Below are 15,494 nucleotides of genomic sequence, written 5' to 3' on the forward strand. Positions count from 1 at the left end.
CAGATTTCCCTGAATATAGATAATGTGATACATGACTCAACCCCTTCCCTCCCCAGTTCAGACCTTATCGGCTTAACTGTAAATCATTAAAATGTGAAATTGTCTCCAAGGAATGAATGGAACCCACTTCATAGATCTACAGTCAATGGGTGTGCGTTCATTAAGGAGTCTTGAGTGGTAACACTAGAAATATGAAGAATCGTGGGGCGCTGGCATTGTAAAATGCTTCTAATATACACTGTATATTAGAATATATATAATATAAAATATATATAATATTTTCTTATGATTTTGCTTTGGAATTTCTAAAATCTTTCACTTTATTGCTCCCTCCTGTGGAACATGTAACAATATTATTTGTCTGTTAGTACATTATAATGGCTAGACAGAATACATTATGTAACATAACTGCCAAATAACTAATTAATTTCAACAGAATTGCCACAACACACATACACCAAATCTACCCTCAATAATACAATATGCCAGAAATCAATAATACGAGTCTATCTGAGAAAGTATTATACAACAAATAATATGCTTGATACTGAGTAAGAAGGCTGTCATTTAATCTTCAGGGTTAAAGATCTCTAAACAATTTGAATTCTGCTTTTGACACTTATGATCCTCCCTTGATTCCTGGACTAAATACCTGGCTTGTTACTTACTCTTACCCATTTATTACCTGTATGAATTAATTGAACAAATGTACTGTCTTTTCTTTGGTGGCTCAGCAATTTTGATCCCTTTCCTCTTGGTGGAGTGGAAGTGTTTAAAGTCTTTATTGTAGGATGTGGAGAATTCTCATTGCCAGATCACAGGGCAACTCGTGGGTTGCACTAGTCATTTGGTTTGAGTGCATTAAACATTTGAATATTTTTATTAACTTGACAACTTTCAAATGCACATTTTTAGTCCTAGAGAATTAAACAATTTTAATTTTACAGAGGCCCCAAATAACTCTCAGTTTAGCCTTAAGACTAATGCCTTCAAATTTAAAGTTGTGCAAAATTTGGGAACATTCTTCAATTCATTATTAATTTGGAAACCAAATTTCTGTAGTTGTTTTATGAACTGCAGAAAACCAGCTTCCAAATTAAGACTGAATTATAAACGTTTTCCACAATTCTTCACAGATAGAGAAGGGGAAAGATGGAAGGGTAAAGGGAGGGAGTTACAGAGGTTAGGGGTATAGTAGCTGAAGACTCGGCCACTGATGGTGGAACGGAGAGTGTAAGCAGAGGAGTGGGATAGGAAAGTGTCACAAATATATGGTGGGGCTAGAGGGCGAAGGGTAACAATAACACAGTGAAACAAAAAGCAATAGGTGTCGTAGCATCAAAATTATGACAGCCTTGTGAAATCAGCCTATCATCTGATACACGTAAACTTCTGTTACAAGCCTGACTTCACTCCCTGAGCCAGTAGACTCAACCTGGCAACAGAATGTAAGTAGCTATGACCAGTTTCTTCCAAACCTCAGAGGCGTACCACATACATACATGGGTAGCAGTGATCGGAGTTTCACAAAAGCTCAGAGCTCTACTTCTCGTGCCTGGCACATTGCTTAATAATAATAATGATTCTTGCATTTGATATAGCGTCTTATCACATCTTCGAGATGTCTCAAAGCGCTTCACAAACTACGCTGTAAAGTGAATTGACTGTATATTTTGCAGGCAAAACGCAGAGGCCGATTGCACATAGAAGTGTTCCACAAACAATCATGGATTGAGTGAATAATTTAGTACTATTATTTTTTTTGAAGAAATTATTACCCCTGGAAAAGCGATCTGATAATCGACTAACAACTGGGCTCCTACTTACTGCTAGGTAAACAGAGAAGTGTGGAGTAAGGAAGCTTGCCCAACGTTTCACCCTGCCGGGAATCGAACCCAGGTCTCTTGCTTGCGAGGCGAGCTCTAACCACCGAGCTACAGGACTCCACAGTTCTTAATGTACCGCCCCGCCCCACAGATTACACCAGCATAATTTGTGACCTAGAGGTATCTAATGCACTAGATACAGAAGGTAGAAAAGTGTTTCCTTCCTCCAACAAATTTGTAGTTGCCTACACATACAGTCTTGTCAGTGATTATCTGTGAGATTTGTTGAGACTTCACAATGTGATAAAAATGTTATTAAAGTACTATAAAAAAAAGTTCTTTCAGTTATATACTCCACTCTGATGAACACAAAATTCAACTTCCTGAAATGAGATAACATGCATTAAATTCATATATAAGAATACCATAAATATTGAATCCTGAATATTTTACATTGGAATGAAGAGAACATATGGTGTCACTTTGGTTAGAACAGATTTAGTGCGATCCCAAGAAAGAAGTTGTGTTTTATGGTGTATTATCACATGAACAGATTTTGTAAAATCTTAGTCTTAACAGATTTTGTAAAACTCTACTTTAAAACCTACATCTGAAATTTTAGTTAAATATTATGTAGAATAACTGTAGTAGATTAGAAGTTCTACAGAGAGTTCCTGAATAATAAATACTTTATTTTAACGTGTTATCCAAAACACTGCATCATGGACAGCTCAGCACTCCCCTAAAAATACACTGGAGAATTAGCCTAAGAATGTAGGACTTGAGCACACAACCTTCTGATCCAGAGGTAAGAGTGCTACCAACTGAGCCAAGTTGTTACCGAGAGACATTGCTACAACCAAGTATACATGATAATGGCAACCTGCATATGTCAAATAGACAAAAAAACAAAATAGTATTATTGAATGTATCTAACATTGGTCAACAACACTTTGTGATGAATCGACCAGTCATTCACACAAAGAATAAAATGAACCTGTATTGCTCTATGTTGTGTCTCCTGAATATCTGTGAACTAACCTTATGCAAACGCTGAAAAGTGACCTCTGAAATGTTTTCATATAAACCTTGGCATCGCCAACATTTGCTGGGTTATTTTCCACAACAAACAAATAGACTTATAGCTGCACAAATGTAGTGTCCAGGTGACCACTGGCAACCTCGAAATCTGGCCAATAAAAATAGCTTAACATTGCCAAACATGAAACTTGTTGGTTACAGTGGTCGCTATGACAACACGGTTGGCTAGCAGAACTTTGGGCTTGGTTGCATGTTGAACAGTGCTTATTTTCTACTCCACAGGGACATACACTTAACCCCTTGGGAACAGAAATGCTTTATTTGTTCTAGGAAATAGCCTTTTCTGTTTTTGCCTGAAATTGATTTTCCAACTACAACAAATTGACATCGTAGAGAATAATTGCTAATTGAGAGCAGGAATTGAAAGGTAATTATTTGTCTTGTAGTCAAGTGAGATGCAGATTCATCAATCTCTACAGTCTATCTACAAAAGTTAAGTTTTCGCAAAATCCATATCCATTTAGTCCATCTGTTCACAGGCAGCTTCACCATACTTCTGAAACTACTTACACTATACACAAGGGAAATGTTAATAGCTTTGTACATCCCTTTACGACCATAAGGAGGCTCATGCTTTAATTGTTGAAACCACAAATATCAATGTTGGTTCCCACTTGGCCAGTGCAACTTAACTGTGTGGAGGCAGAGTCCATTCTGAACTTCAAGAGGAAAGTAGGCAGGTATAATAAAATTATAATATTAATAATAATCCTTGCATTTGGAATAGCGCATTACCACCTCAAAAGGACGTCTCAAAGCGCATCACAGAAATTACTGTGGAATAGAGCGACTGTGTATTTGTAGGCAAATGTGGCAGTACAATTGTGCACAGCAAGGTCCCACAAACAGCCATGAAGTGATTAACTATTGTTCTCCCTTCTCTTTTCGAATAGTGTCGTGGGATCTTTAACATATAACTGAATGACAGACGGGACCCTGGTTTTAATGTCTCATCTGAAAGATGGCACTTCTGACATTGCAACACCCCCCAGTGCTGCATTGGTGTGTCATCTTAGACTATATGAGTTCAAGTCCAAATGTGGGATTTGAACCCACAACCTTCAGAGATGACAGTGAGCCAAGGTGACACAAATATATCAAAGATAGAGGCTTGAAGGGATGTGGTGATAAGGCAGGGCAGTGAGATTGACTGAACAGTTTGCTTTGAGAGCCAGTGCTGACTCGAATGGCCTCCAAATGGCCTCCGTCCGCACTGTAAATTTCTACGGTTCTATGAGGCTGGATCAGATATTCATTGTCCGTACAATCTTTTCAAAAGAAGATTATAATCTACATTGTTATGGGCCTCATCGCGATAAAACATTTCAAAGTACTTTACAGTAATTGCTATCAACTGCCATGATGTTTTTTTAGGTAAGTAATGCACACAGCATGGAGGCAAATGGTCATACATCCCGATCAATGCATCAATGCAAGGAATTAGACTTGACTAATATTTGAATAACCTGAAGGCAACAGATAATTGTCCATTACTTTCCTTGGAGTGCCAATTTGGTTGGTGTAATCAGGAAATGGAACAGTTTTAATCTTGTATTATTGTTTAATGTGATATTGGAGTGCCCATATGCCTTGTGTAGTTTCACCTAAGGAAAATGTTAATACATTCAGTCATGTAACTCACAATTCAAAGCTACGACACTTTGTTTTATTGTTAAATATTTGCCTGCTCAACAATTTGTGGGTCATTTGAACCAAAATTTAGGCTGTAATTTTATAGGCACTCAAATGAGGACAATTGCGTGCTGCACTGACATTTAACCAGAACAGGATATATTTCAGATGATAAATAAGGCTGGAACTCAGGAGGATTGTGTAACATGGGGCAGTTTATTATTTTGGAGAGCTTCGTTTTGACGATCAGTTTTTTACACTTTTCCCAAAAATCATTCTATCTTTAAATAAAAGGCAAAATACTGCAGATGCTGGAAAGCTGAAATAAAAGCTGAAGTCATCTGACGAAAATTCATCAATCTGAAATGTTAACTCACTTTCCTCTCTCCATAGATACTGCCTCATCTGCTGCGAGTTCCCAGCAACTTCTGTTTTTATTTCTACCTTTAAATATTCAGTTAAACTCCATTAGAAAGAGCAGAATGAATTTGCAGTGTTTTCTGCTGTTGGAGACACCAAACATTTTGGTAGGACCATTAAAGCAAAGTCTTAGTCGTGCTGACTGCAGTCTCTGATCACAGGTACAAGTTTCTTAATACAGTTTACAAACAGAACTTACATGTCTTTGACGAAGGGTCGTGGACCCGAAACGTTGACTCACTTTCCTTTCTCCATAGATGCTGCCTGACCTGCTGAGTTTTACCAGCTCTCTCTGTTTTTGTTTCAGATTTCCAGCATCTGCAGTATTTTGTGTTTTGTTCACTGGGATGCTTGAGTTGCTTTTGTTTCAAGGCGTTTCTGTTGCAGGTCTTATTTTTCCCTCTGACGTACTGCTCATTCCTCACCTCTGCCACAAACCACAAGCATCCCTCTGGGTTCCAGTGAGAAGCTTTTGGATGGATGCAGGAATAATGTGGGGGGGTGGGGGGAGAGGAAAGGGGGGAGCGGTTTCTGGGAAATGCACACCCGGGTAAATAATCTGTTTACCACAAGGATTCGGCCTTTTACCAGGAGACCTATACCACAGGAATTTCATTTTGAAATAGTTTGTGTGCTTCCCTGATACCTGTGGCACAATTCCAGTGACTGGGAGAACTCACGTTAAACCATTTTCTACCAATACTTTATTTTAAACGTCCTATAGTTTGGATGGACTGTCAGAATTGCTGCAGTGTACAGAATGGGTACCACTGTAGCTGCAGACTGCTGCTTTGTCTTAATACAGAGAGAAATGTGCAATGCCACGTGCTTACTTAGTAGACTGAGCATATAATGCGCATTCTTAGCACACTAAGTACTACTTGAACTGGAACACGTAACACTGTCTGCGTTTGTTTTAAAATTAAATCTGTCTCAGAGGCCATGACCAGATGCACTGCAATGTATACCTCCCAACTATTTACCTGAAACCTAATTGATCAGTTTTAGGCACTTAGCAAAGGGTATAAATCAAGGAACTTTACTATCAGTTTTCCATTATGTTTCTTCAAATCAGTGTGTATTTTCTCCCCTCCTGGCATGCACCAACCACAAGGTTTGACAAGTGAGATGTCCTCAAGCTTCAACCAATCTCAATCTGAATTAATCCGCTAGATTAATAAATGGAATGAAGTGGTTCAACTAAAATGAGTGACTGGACAAACCTAGGTTGGATTCACGATAGATGTGGAGGTTAAGGAGTGATTTAATTGAGGTGTTAAAAATAATGTAATGAATTGACAAGCTAGATATGGAATAACTATACCCTTTGGCTGAGTGGTCCAAAGGAAAATAATAATAATCCAGGTATTTGTAAGAGCACTTCACGTAGGGAGAATTTCTCAAAGTGCTTCACAGGATTTAATGTGAAGTGTAGTGACTTTGTATTTTGTAGGCAACAAAAGGAACCTCAGAGATGAAATATTAAACTAAATTGGTTAGAAATGAGATCAGAAAATATTTTATACAAATAGCCATATAGAAATTTAAATAGAGTTGACTTGGGAAAATAAGGGCATTAAGGAATGTGGAGAAATGGCAGGGAAATGACAATTAAAAGATCTGCCACTAAAATGGTAGACAAGGCTTGCCGACTGAAAGACCTGGTTCCTGTGATCTTTACACTATTCTTCTGTATGTTATCTCCCACCCCCCACTGTTTTTCCTAAAATATAGCAAAATACTTGCCAGAGATGGAGGTAAGAAACCTTGAGCACACATGATTCCCATCAATGCTGGGAACAGGCAAGAATCGAGAAGGTATGAAAGGAACAATGGAGATTGATAGAGGAGACAATGCTCCTACACACTGCTTCTGAAGGGAAGGAATATCAACCACTTACATATTTACATTGAAACTAAATTTAACCTCGATCTTTAAAAGACCAATGGATTGATGTTGCTATCTGCATCCAGTCCTGTTCGATTTACAAACGTTGGCATTGATGGCAACATTCATAACTTGCTGGCATGTGCATCTGTCTTGAAAATTGCCATATAATAAATATAACCATCTACAGCAGTGAAATTCAATTTTATTTGGCGCTTAGTTTACAATTTGTCACAAAAGCTCCAAAATTTGGAAATTCACCCCACTCGTCTCTGCTTAGAGACATGTCACTTGAGGACATCTCACTAGTGGATTGACAGAAGCCAAGAAATTTATGCCCGCCCCCACCCCCATGTGCATTAGGACGCAGTAGAATTTGAACCACATAGCTGGAGAATAAGAGGCACTGGTGAACTTCCTGCTCTTTGTCCAGCTAGAATCCCTCTACCCATTCGGGTATAGCTATCAAGTGTATTGATTTGAATAGTGCTCTGTCATCACTTTTGTCGCAATGAATTTAACATCAATGAGGATAACAGATCTAACTAGTTACTGTATATACCTTCTCACAACTTCCACTGTGTGGTACCATTGTTCCGTTGATCCAGAAGAAACAATTTCACAGTCTGAGAGTCTTAGGCATCAGCCACATTACACTGGATGTCTAAGGGCAGGAAAGGACAGAGAGCCAACTTCAGCACACTGAGGTCAATTCTACAATGGGAACTCATTCCTATAGCGTAAGTACATCACTCCAATAAAAGCTCTCTCAAAATGGATTGAGTTGGCTTTGCATTCCCAAGTCTGTGTCACTTACGTTCGGATTTCTTACTTAAGAAATCATGCACGGTTGACCCATGTTGGTGTGCCCACCCACACCTGTAGAATTGAGACTTTCATAATTATGTTTCTCACAGTAGCAGGAAAATGTAACATATCCTGCTACTGTGAGAAGTATACTATTTATGTCACTCTTATACTGCAACTAATGGTATCTTTGTGATGCAGAATTCTTCAGGGCTGGTTCACATAGACCTAACTCTGAAATACCTGTCAGTGCTGGATTCCCAGCTTGTTCTTTCTGTGCAGTTGAATCTGAGAGCATCTAAAACTAGTAAGAGCAGTCAACCAACAATAGAAGGCTATATATTAATTGCATTCTTACGTACATGCTGGGACTGTTAATCCAATACAGGACAAAATTGCTTCCTCACTGACCAAAAAGGTGGAAGCCTCATAGTGACATCATGCAAACTGCACTTGCCCACAGGTCCGAATAAACCTCTCTCAGCAGAGGTCTATCCATCTGCAACCACTAGACATCCGAAGTGAACTTGTTTTAAAAAGAGCCAGGAACTGTTTGTAGGAAACAAAGCAGTTATTATTTTTTGCCAGGTTTGAACATCTTCATTTAAAGCTTACAACGTCTTTTGTAGCACTGCTACTAAATTTGCCTCGATGTTCATGGATCGCACAGAGTTGTTCAAAGTACCACTCTCTTCAGGAAAATGTGGTTGGCAAACCTACTTTGGTTGGGGAAGATGTGCCATTTCCATCATGTTAACTTGAGGGGCGAGACACAATGCATATTTACATAACGGAAGCTGGCAAATAATTTTCCTAAACCTCACAGAGATACGGCTATTAATATACCAGATGATTAATTTAAATATAGTTTTGTTTCACTAGTTCATACTTTTTTGGGGGTGATATGGGGACCCAATCACATTATTTGAAACTATTTTTGTCATGAATTTCTAGTGTCAGATTTTTATTGTGTTTCCGCTTATTTTAAAAAAAAGTATTTTTTAAAATGTAAAGCTGTGGAACGATAGTGTCAACGTATTTTTCACGGTACCCATCAGTGGCAATCACAAATCATTATCTGTAATCGCATTCCCTGTCTACAGCCACCACAGAAAAGTAATTGAATCATTCAATAACATGGCATTCACAGTCTGGATTCATGCCTGTTTCCACAAGCAGGCAAATGTTTTCATTGCTCCTGTCAAACCCTGTGATGTTGCTGTTTTCAAACAGAGCTTGTTTGGAAGAAAAGGCTATGGACACCCTATTCTCTATGACTCAGTGCGGGCACCTTTTGAGGATTGAGTTCAATTCAACACTGTCCCCTTCTCTCTTTCCGGGAGTAATAATCCCTTCAAAAATAAATAAATAAAAATACTAATAATTTGGTCACTCAATTCACGATTGTTTGTGGGATGCTGCTGTGTGCAATTGGCTGCCGTGTTTTAATTCACTTTACAATATACTCTGTGAGGCGTTTTGAGACGTCTCAATGACATGATTAGGTGCTATATCAAATACAAGAATTAATATTATTTAGTCTACTTCTCAACCTTTCTCCAACTTAGCCTCTTAACACAATTTTGTCTTAAAATTTACAATTGCGGAAATGATTAAATTGTGTTTTTTAAGAAAGGTGGGGAAAGCAGCTTTTAAATTATGGCTGAATTTAAGAAATTCCCACAATTCTGCACAATCTCAAAATTTGAGACACATTAGTCTTATGGAGCTATGACTAGGTTGAATTTCAGCCTCCTAAATGTATTATTATTATTATGTACTTGAGCAAAACTTTCAGGGGCCACTTGTTTAGTGGGCCCTACTGTGTGATCAAATTGTGATTTAAGACGCCTCTTAAGGAACAGTGAATATTGCTTCCAGTGAAAAGCACGGGACTTCACGGGGCTGCCTGTTGATTTGGGAAATAAGGGCCAAGTTAAAAAAAATAAAAAAATGCCTCCTGCATCGAATATGAGAGAGAAAAATGCAACGAAAGTGAGCTGGAGATGGTTCACATGATGGAATAAATATGTATTACAGTGTTTCAGCAAAACAAACCAGTTGGTCCTATACTTCCCCAGAAAATGCTGAAATTACCGTTACTGAAACAAATCCAGCTTTTAAAAATAAAATGCTATTTCCCAGGCAATCCCAAGCTGACTTTTGGCAGTGTTAGCTGACTTCTGGTACAGTACGTGGATGTAAATAAGAGTGCAGAGGATGCCCCCACCCCCTCCTTCCTTTAAGATCCATTTTCTTGTTGGGAATCACTTTGATTTTTAAAACAAAATAAAAAATAAATTGGTTAAGCAAATTGTAATTTGAAAAATTGTATATCCCGACTAACCCTTCCTCCCTCCCTCCCCCCGACACACACACACACACACACACACAGACACACACAGACAGACACACACAGACACACACAGACAGACAGACAGACACACAGACAGAAGACATCTGTGTTTGTGGAATTACACCGAATAAGTAAAGTACTCAATGTACTTGAACCTGGAGTTCCACATTTCAAGATCACAATGTATTCTGGGGAGAAACACGCTTTTAAATGAAAGAAAACAACGTTCAAGATTATATTATATAAACTTGATCCGCTAAAGGTCAATAGCGACGCGAGTCCCGGGCAGCCCGAGCCTTCCAGCTCAGTGAGAGTATGCGGGAGGGGGGGAGGAGGAGGGAGGAGGAGGGAGGAGGGAGGAGGAGGAGGAGGAGGGAGGAGGGAGGCAGCTCTCGATGCTATTAATGTCAGGAAGCGCGTGTATGGATGGCATTTGACATGTACAGTGGCGCTTCTTATAGACTTTAACTGCATACCGCTGCTTGTGGGGCACATATCCCGTTTCATTGCAATGTTTCCTTCTGCAATTAGAATCTGCGGTTCTGAACAGTACTCAAATACCTTCAGAAACGGTTAAGAGTACCGCCTCTCTCCCCCTTTCCTCCCCTTCACTCCCCTATGATTTTGAAAGCCCTGAGAGCAAAGCTGCTTTTGCAATTGCTAGTCAGACAGGGAGAGAGAGAGAGAGAGAGGAAAAAAATAGTGGTCTCATTTTTTCCGTTTTAAACGCAGATGGATTTAGCAAATGTGCTCTGGCAGTGGCTGCCTGAACTGCAGTGTGTGCTGAATGCTATTGCTGGGTTTCTGGCTCCCGGGTTTGTTTGCCAAGTGCTGGATGGCTGGGAGTGCTGTGTGGGGAGAATGAGCTTGGAGTCAAGTCGGCCAGTGCGGTGGCTCCAGTTTTTGGGGGATCATAGATAAAGAGAGAAAGGGGGGGGAGAAGGAGCTTAGAGCCAGAGAGAACTTGAAAGCAGAGAGCTTAGAAACCAGAGGCAGCCAAGAAGCACACACACGCCCATGGGGACTGGAGATGAAAGAAAGCACAAGAACGCAAATAGAGTTAAACGGCCTCAAATCTGCATCCAGGAGTGTTGTGGATCTGGGTCCTGGGCTGGGAACCACACAGCGACTCAGGGCGTTGGTTTAGGATGATTTCACCTCACTCACTCACTCACTCACTCACTCACTCACTCACTCACTCACTCACTCACTCACTCACTCACTCACTCACTCACTCACTCACTCACTCACTCACTCACTCACTCACTCACTCACTCACTCACTCACTCACTCACTCACTCACTCACTCACTCACTCACTCACTCACTCACTCACTCACTCACTCACTCCACTCACTCACTCACTCACTCACTCACTCACTCACTCACTCACTCACTCACTCCACTCACTCACTCACTCACTCACTCACTCACTCACTCACTCACCACTCACTCACTCACTCACTCACTCACTCACTCACTCACTCACTCACTCCCTCACTCACTCACTCACTCACTCACTCACTCACTCACTCACTCAATCACTCACTCACTCACTCACTCACTCACTCACTCACTCACTCACTCACTCACTCCCTCACTCACTCCACTCACTCACTCACTCACTCACTCACTCACTCACTCACTCACTCCACTCACTCACTCACTCACTCACTCACTCACTCACTCACTCACTCCCTCACTCACTCACTCACTCACTCACTCACTCCCTCACTCACTCACTCACTCACTCACTCACTCACTCACTCACTCACTACCTCACTCACTCACTCACTCACTCACTCACTCACTCACTCACTCACTCACTCACTCACTCACTCACTCACTCACTCCACTCACTCACTCACTCACTCACTCACTCCATTCACTCACTCACTCACTCACTCACTCCCTCATCCACTCACTCACTCACTCACTCACTCACTCACTCACTCACTCACTCACTCACTCACTCACTCACTCCCACTCACTCACTCACTCACTCACTCACTCACTCACTCACTCACTCACTCACTCACTCACTCACTCACTCACTCACTCACTCACTCACTCACTCACTCACTCACTCACTCACTCACTCACTCACTCACTCACTCACTCACTCACTCACTCACTCACTCACTCACTCACTCACTCACTCACTCACTCCCTCACTCCACTCACTCACTCACTCACTCCACTCACTCACTCACTCACTCACTCACTCCACTCACTCACTCACTCACTCACTCACTCACTCACTCACTCACTCACTCACTCACTCACTCACTCACTCACTCACTCACTCACTCACTCACTCACTCACTCAGGGCACCATCTGGTCAGACTGACCATTGTAATGCTACCAAACCTGTATACTTGCACCTCATAAGCTGCTGAATATGATCATCTTTTTTTCCATAATAAATAATCAAATCTCGACACACACACAAACACTAACCGCTCCTCCTCCCAGACAGCTTGGGATCGCTACCACCTTCCAGCGGCTTCATGTGTTTTGTTAAGGAATAGTGTTACCCGAGGGAGGCTGCACGCAGTTCCCAACAATTCACATGTATTCATGTATATTACAAAAAGATTACAGAAGGCAGTTCAGGGGGTATTATCACTGTGGGTGTTTAATGTGGATCGATGGCTTGACTCTGGAACTCTTGTTAAATAAACTTCAGTCTATTTGCTCTCTGAACCTAACTGTGACCGATTCTGCTCACTTTGCGAGCGCTTTTTAATACAAGAAAGCTGTGGATCTGACCTGAGCTCTGTGTGGAAAACGATTGAAATGTCAATGTCATTCCTCTAAAGCTCGGATAACCGTCAGGATAAGTCAGGGCACCAATGCAAGTGAACATTTTCCCGACTCGCTATTGTATCCCAGTTCTCTCTCTCTCTGCCTGAGCCGCAACTAACTACCTTTTTTGATCCATTTTTTTTATTCGTGTAATAATTCTGGCATTCGGCCCAAATTCCGGATGTTTACTGTATTTCGCAGCAGCCAAGGATAGTAGTGTATGTGAAACCTTACCCTTGGGGATGGCAGGGCATGAAATCTCTCCATTAACTTGGCGCAAAACGACTTAACGTCCTCGTGCACCGTCAGGGAGCGCCACAAAAAGAGATACTGTATTGTCGAGACGCTTCAACAACTCAATCTGTGGTGCAACAAATCCATTCTGGTTGATACACACACACATATATATATATACCCCACTGCGCTGAAATGGCTGCATTCAACTTGTAAAAAGAATGCAACACTATTTTGCAGTGCTGACCTTTTGCGTTTGTCAGCTCCGGCAGTCGATTTTAAAGAGGTTTTTTTTGTTCGCCAGTCGTCGTCGTCCCCCCCCTCCCCCCCCCCCCCCCCTCAAAAAAACCTAAATACTTGTATTTGGATTAGACAGATTTTAACACGTTATCAGTTGAATAATAAAACTTGATTTAGTTTGTACAGTAATTTGCACAGTTTCTTCCCCCAACTATGTGGAGGTCCAGGGATGAGCAGAGAGACGGACTCCCTCCGCACATTGGTCAGCGGAGGGATCGCTGACTCGCGTGTCTGGTCCTGAAGATCTCGCTCTGTTCTGTGTTCCTTTGACACACACAACACACGGTCACTTCACGTGCACGTCAGGAAGACATGGTATTTTAACTCTTTCGGTACCGCAACTATAAACGTTTGTCCCCCCCCCCCCCCCCCCCCTCCATAATCAAGGTAAGGTGGGTACGGGATCGATCACTTTTGGTGCAGTTGTACTGTTGCTCTAACATTATATAAACACGCGTTAGCGATCCGCATTGCCGCGCGGTGGGACGCGGTGGGTACAGATGTATAAACCCACTGCACGGAATACAGCTCTTTCCGCACTTCAAATAAGGGTTAATTGGTGCCCGGAGACCGGGACCTGTATCCGCGCCCTCACTCGGGGCTGTTTGCATAGCACCTGTTTCAAAATTTCAGCATTTCCACGTAAAGGCAGGAGTTTGAAGTTTGAAGTGAAGGTTTGACTGTGAACGTGACTCAGAGGTTTTCTCCTTTAACAGCTCAGTTTACTCTGCAGCCACCCGGGTGTTGCCTGCACTGACTTAGTGAGCTGACGAGCTACACTAACCAACTTAACTGACTGTATATTATGCAATGCACTTCGAACGCACGACCCGAGTCACTTTTGTTTTCAAAAAATAAAAAAATAATAATCTAAAACAAAAAAATATAATATGTTTATATATATATATATAATCTAAATCACGACAGCTTCCCCGGAAAGGGCTAAATACCCACAAACGCCTATAAGTCATAACATGCATTTTTTTTCTCGATTTTTTTTTAACACGAACCATAAAGCAGGAGTTACCCTTCACACTGTTTGGGTACGGGGGGGGGGGGGGGGGCAGGTACACAGCCCGATTTTGCTGACCTGTAAGATGGCTCCAGACTAAAACTATCCCGATCCACTATACACACATGAGTTACCCGGCCCGAGCCCACCCCGGCCCGGCCCGGACACCCCGGCCCACCCCGGCCACCCCGGCCCGGCCCACCCCGGACACCCCGGACACCCCGGCCCGGACACCCCGGCCCACCCCGGCCCCCCGGACACCCCGGCCCGGGGACACACCCGGCCCGGCACCCCACCCCCGGACACCCCGGCCCACCCCGGACACCCCGGCCCGGACACCCCGGCCCACCCCGGACACCCCGGCCCCCCGGCCCGGCCCACCCCCCCGGACACCCCCCCCGGCACCCCGGCCCGGACACCCCCGGACACCCCGGCCCGGACACCCCGGCCCGGCCCACCCCGGACACCCCGGCCCGGCCCACCCCGGACACCCCGGCCCACCCCGGCCCGGACACCCCGGCCCCCCCGGCCCGGCTGCTGTGTGTGTGCAGTCAGACAGGTTGGTGCTATTGGAGCTACATCGCAGCCTTTCAGTTCGGGGGCACTGACGGACTGACCGGCAGCAGAAGGGATGCCGTTTGTTTTAAAGAGATGTTAGTTAGTGCTTACTTTCCGGATAGCCATTCGTGTTCATGTCTATCTTGTAAACTTCTTTGGCATAATATTCCTCCTCGCTCCGCTCCCGCTCGCAAGTGGCAGCTCTCTCGTTGGCTTTCTCCAGCAGCAAATCCCTGGTGCTGTTGTAAATAGCGATCACCTCCGAGGAGACCTCTTCTGGCTCCGGGTGATTTTCCGGAGGGTTTGTCAGTTTCAGTTTGCTGAGGATCTGCCCTCGGATGGCCTCGATCCTCTTCTTCATGAACAGCTCCATATCGATAGTGTTGCAGGTCGACAGACAAGAGGCGATCATCGCGAAATCCAGAGTCAGAAACACAGTGAAAATTGAGCAGTGCATTTTCAAAGCTCGGATGGTAATTTTTTTTTGGGGGGGAAGAGTAGGAAAAGTGGGAATAGTATTTATATATATAATATATATAATCTAAAAAAAAT

The 15,494-nt window shown here is 42.6% G+C and overlaps 1 protein-coding gene across 1 annotated transcript in view; it reads right to left on the minus strand.

Annotated features, from left to right (window-relative positions):
* The window catches only part of tgfb2 (transforming growth factor, beta 2), a 51,256-nt gene extending 35,809 nt beyond the window's left edge, over positions 1 to 15,447 (minus strand). Inside the window, exon 1 of the mRNA XM_007904515.2 lies at positions 15,054 to 15,447. Within this exon, the coding sequence (XP_007902706.1) occupies positions 15,054 to 15,399 (346 nt within the window). The 5' untranslated portion in view covers positions 15,400 to 15,447. The remainder of the gene's footprint in view (positions 1 to 15,053) is intronic.
* Between the last annotated feature and the right edge of the window lie 47 nt (positions 15,448 to 15,494).

Source organism: Callorhinchus milii, unplaced genomic scaffold (assembly GCF_018977255.1).
Source record: "Callorhinchus milii isolate IMCB2004 unplaced genomic scaffold, IMCB_Cmil_1.0 Scaffold3, whole genome shotgun sequence".
Lineage (NCBI taxonomy): Eukaryota > Metazoa > Chordata > Chondrichthyes > Chimaeriformes > Callorhinchidae > Callorhinchus > Callorhinchus milii.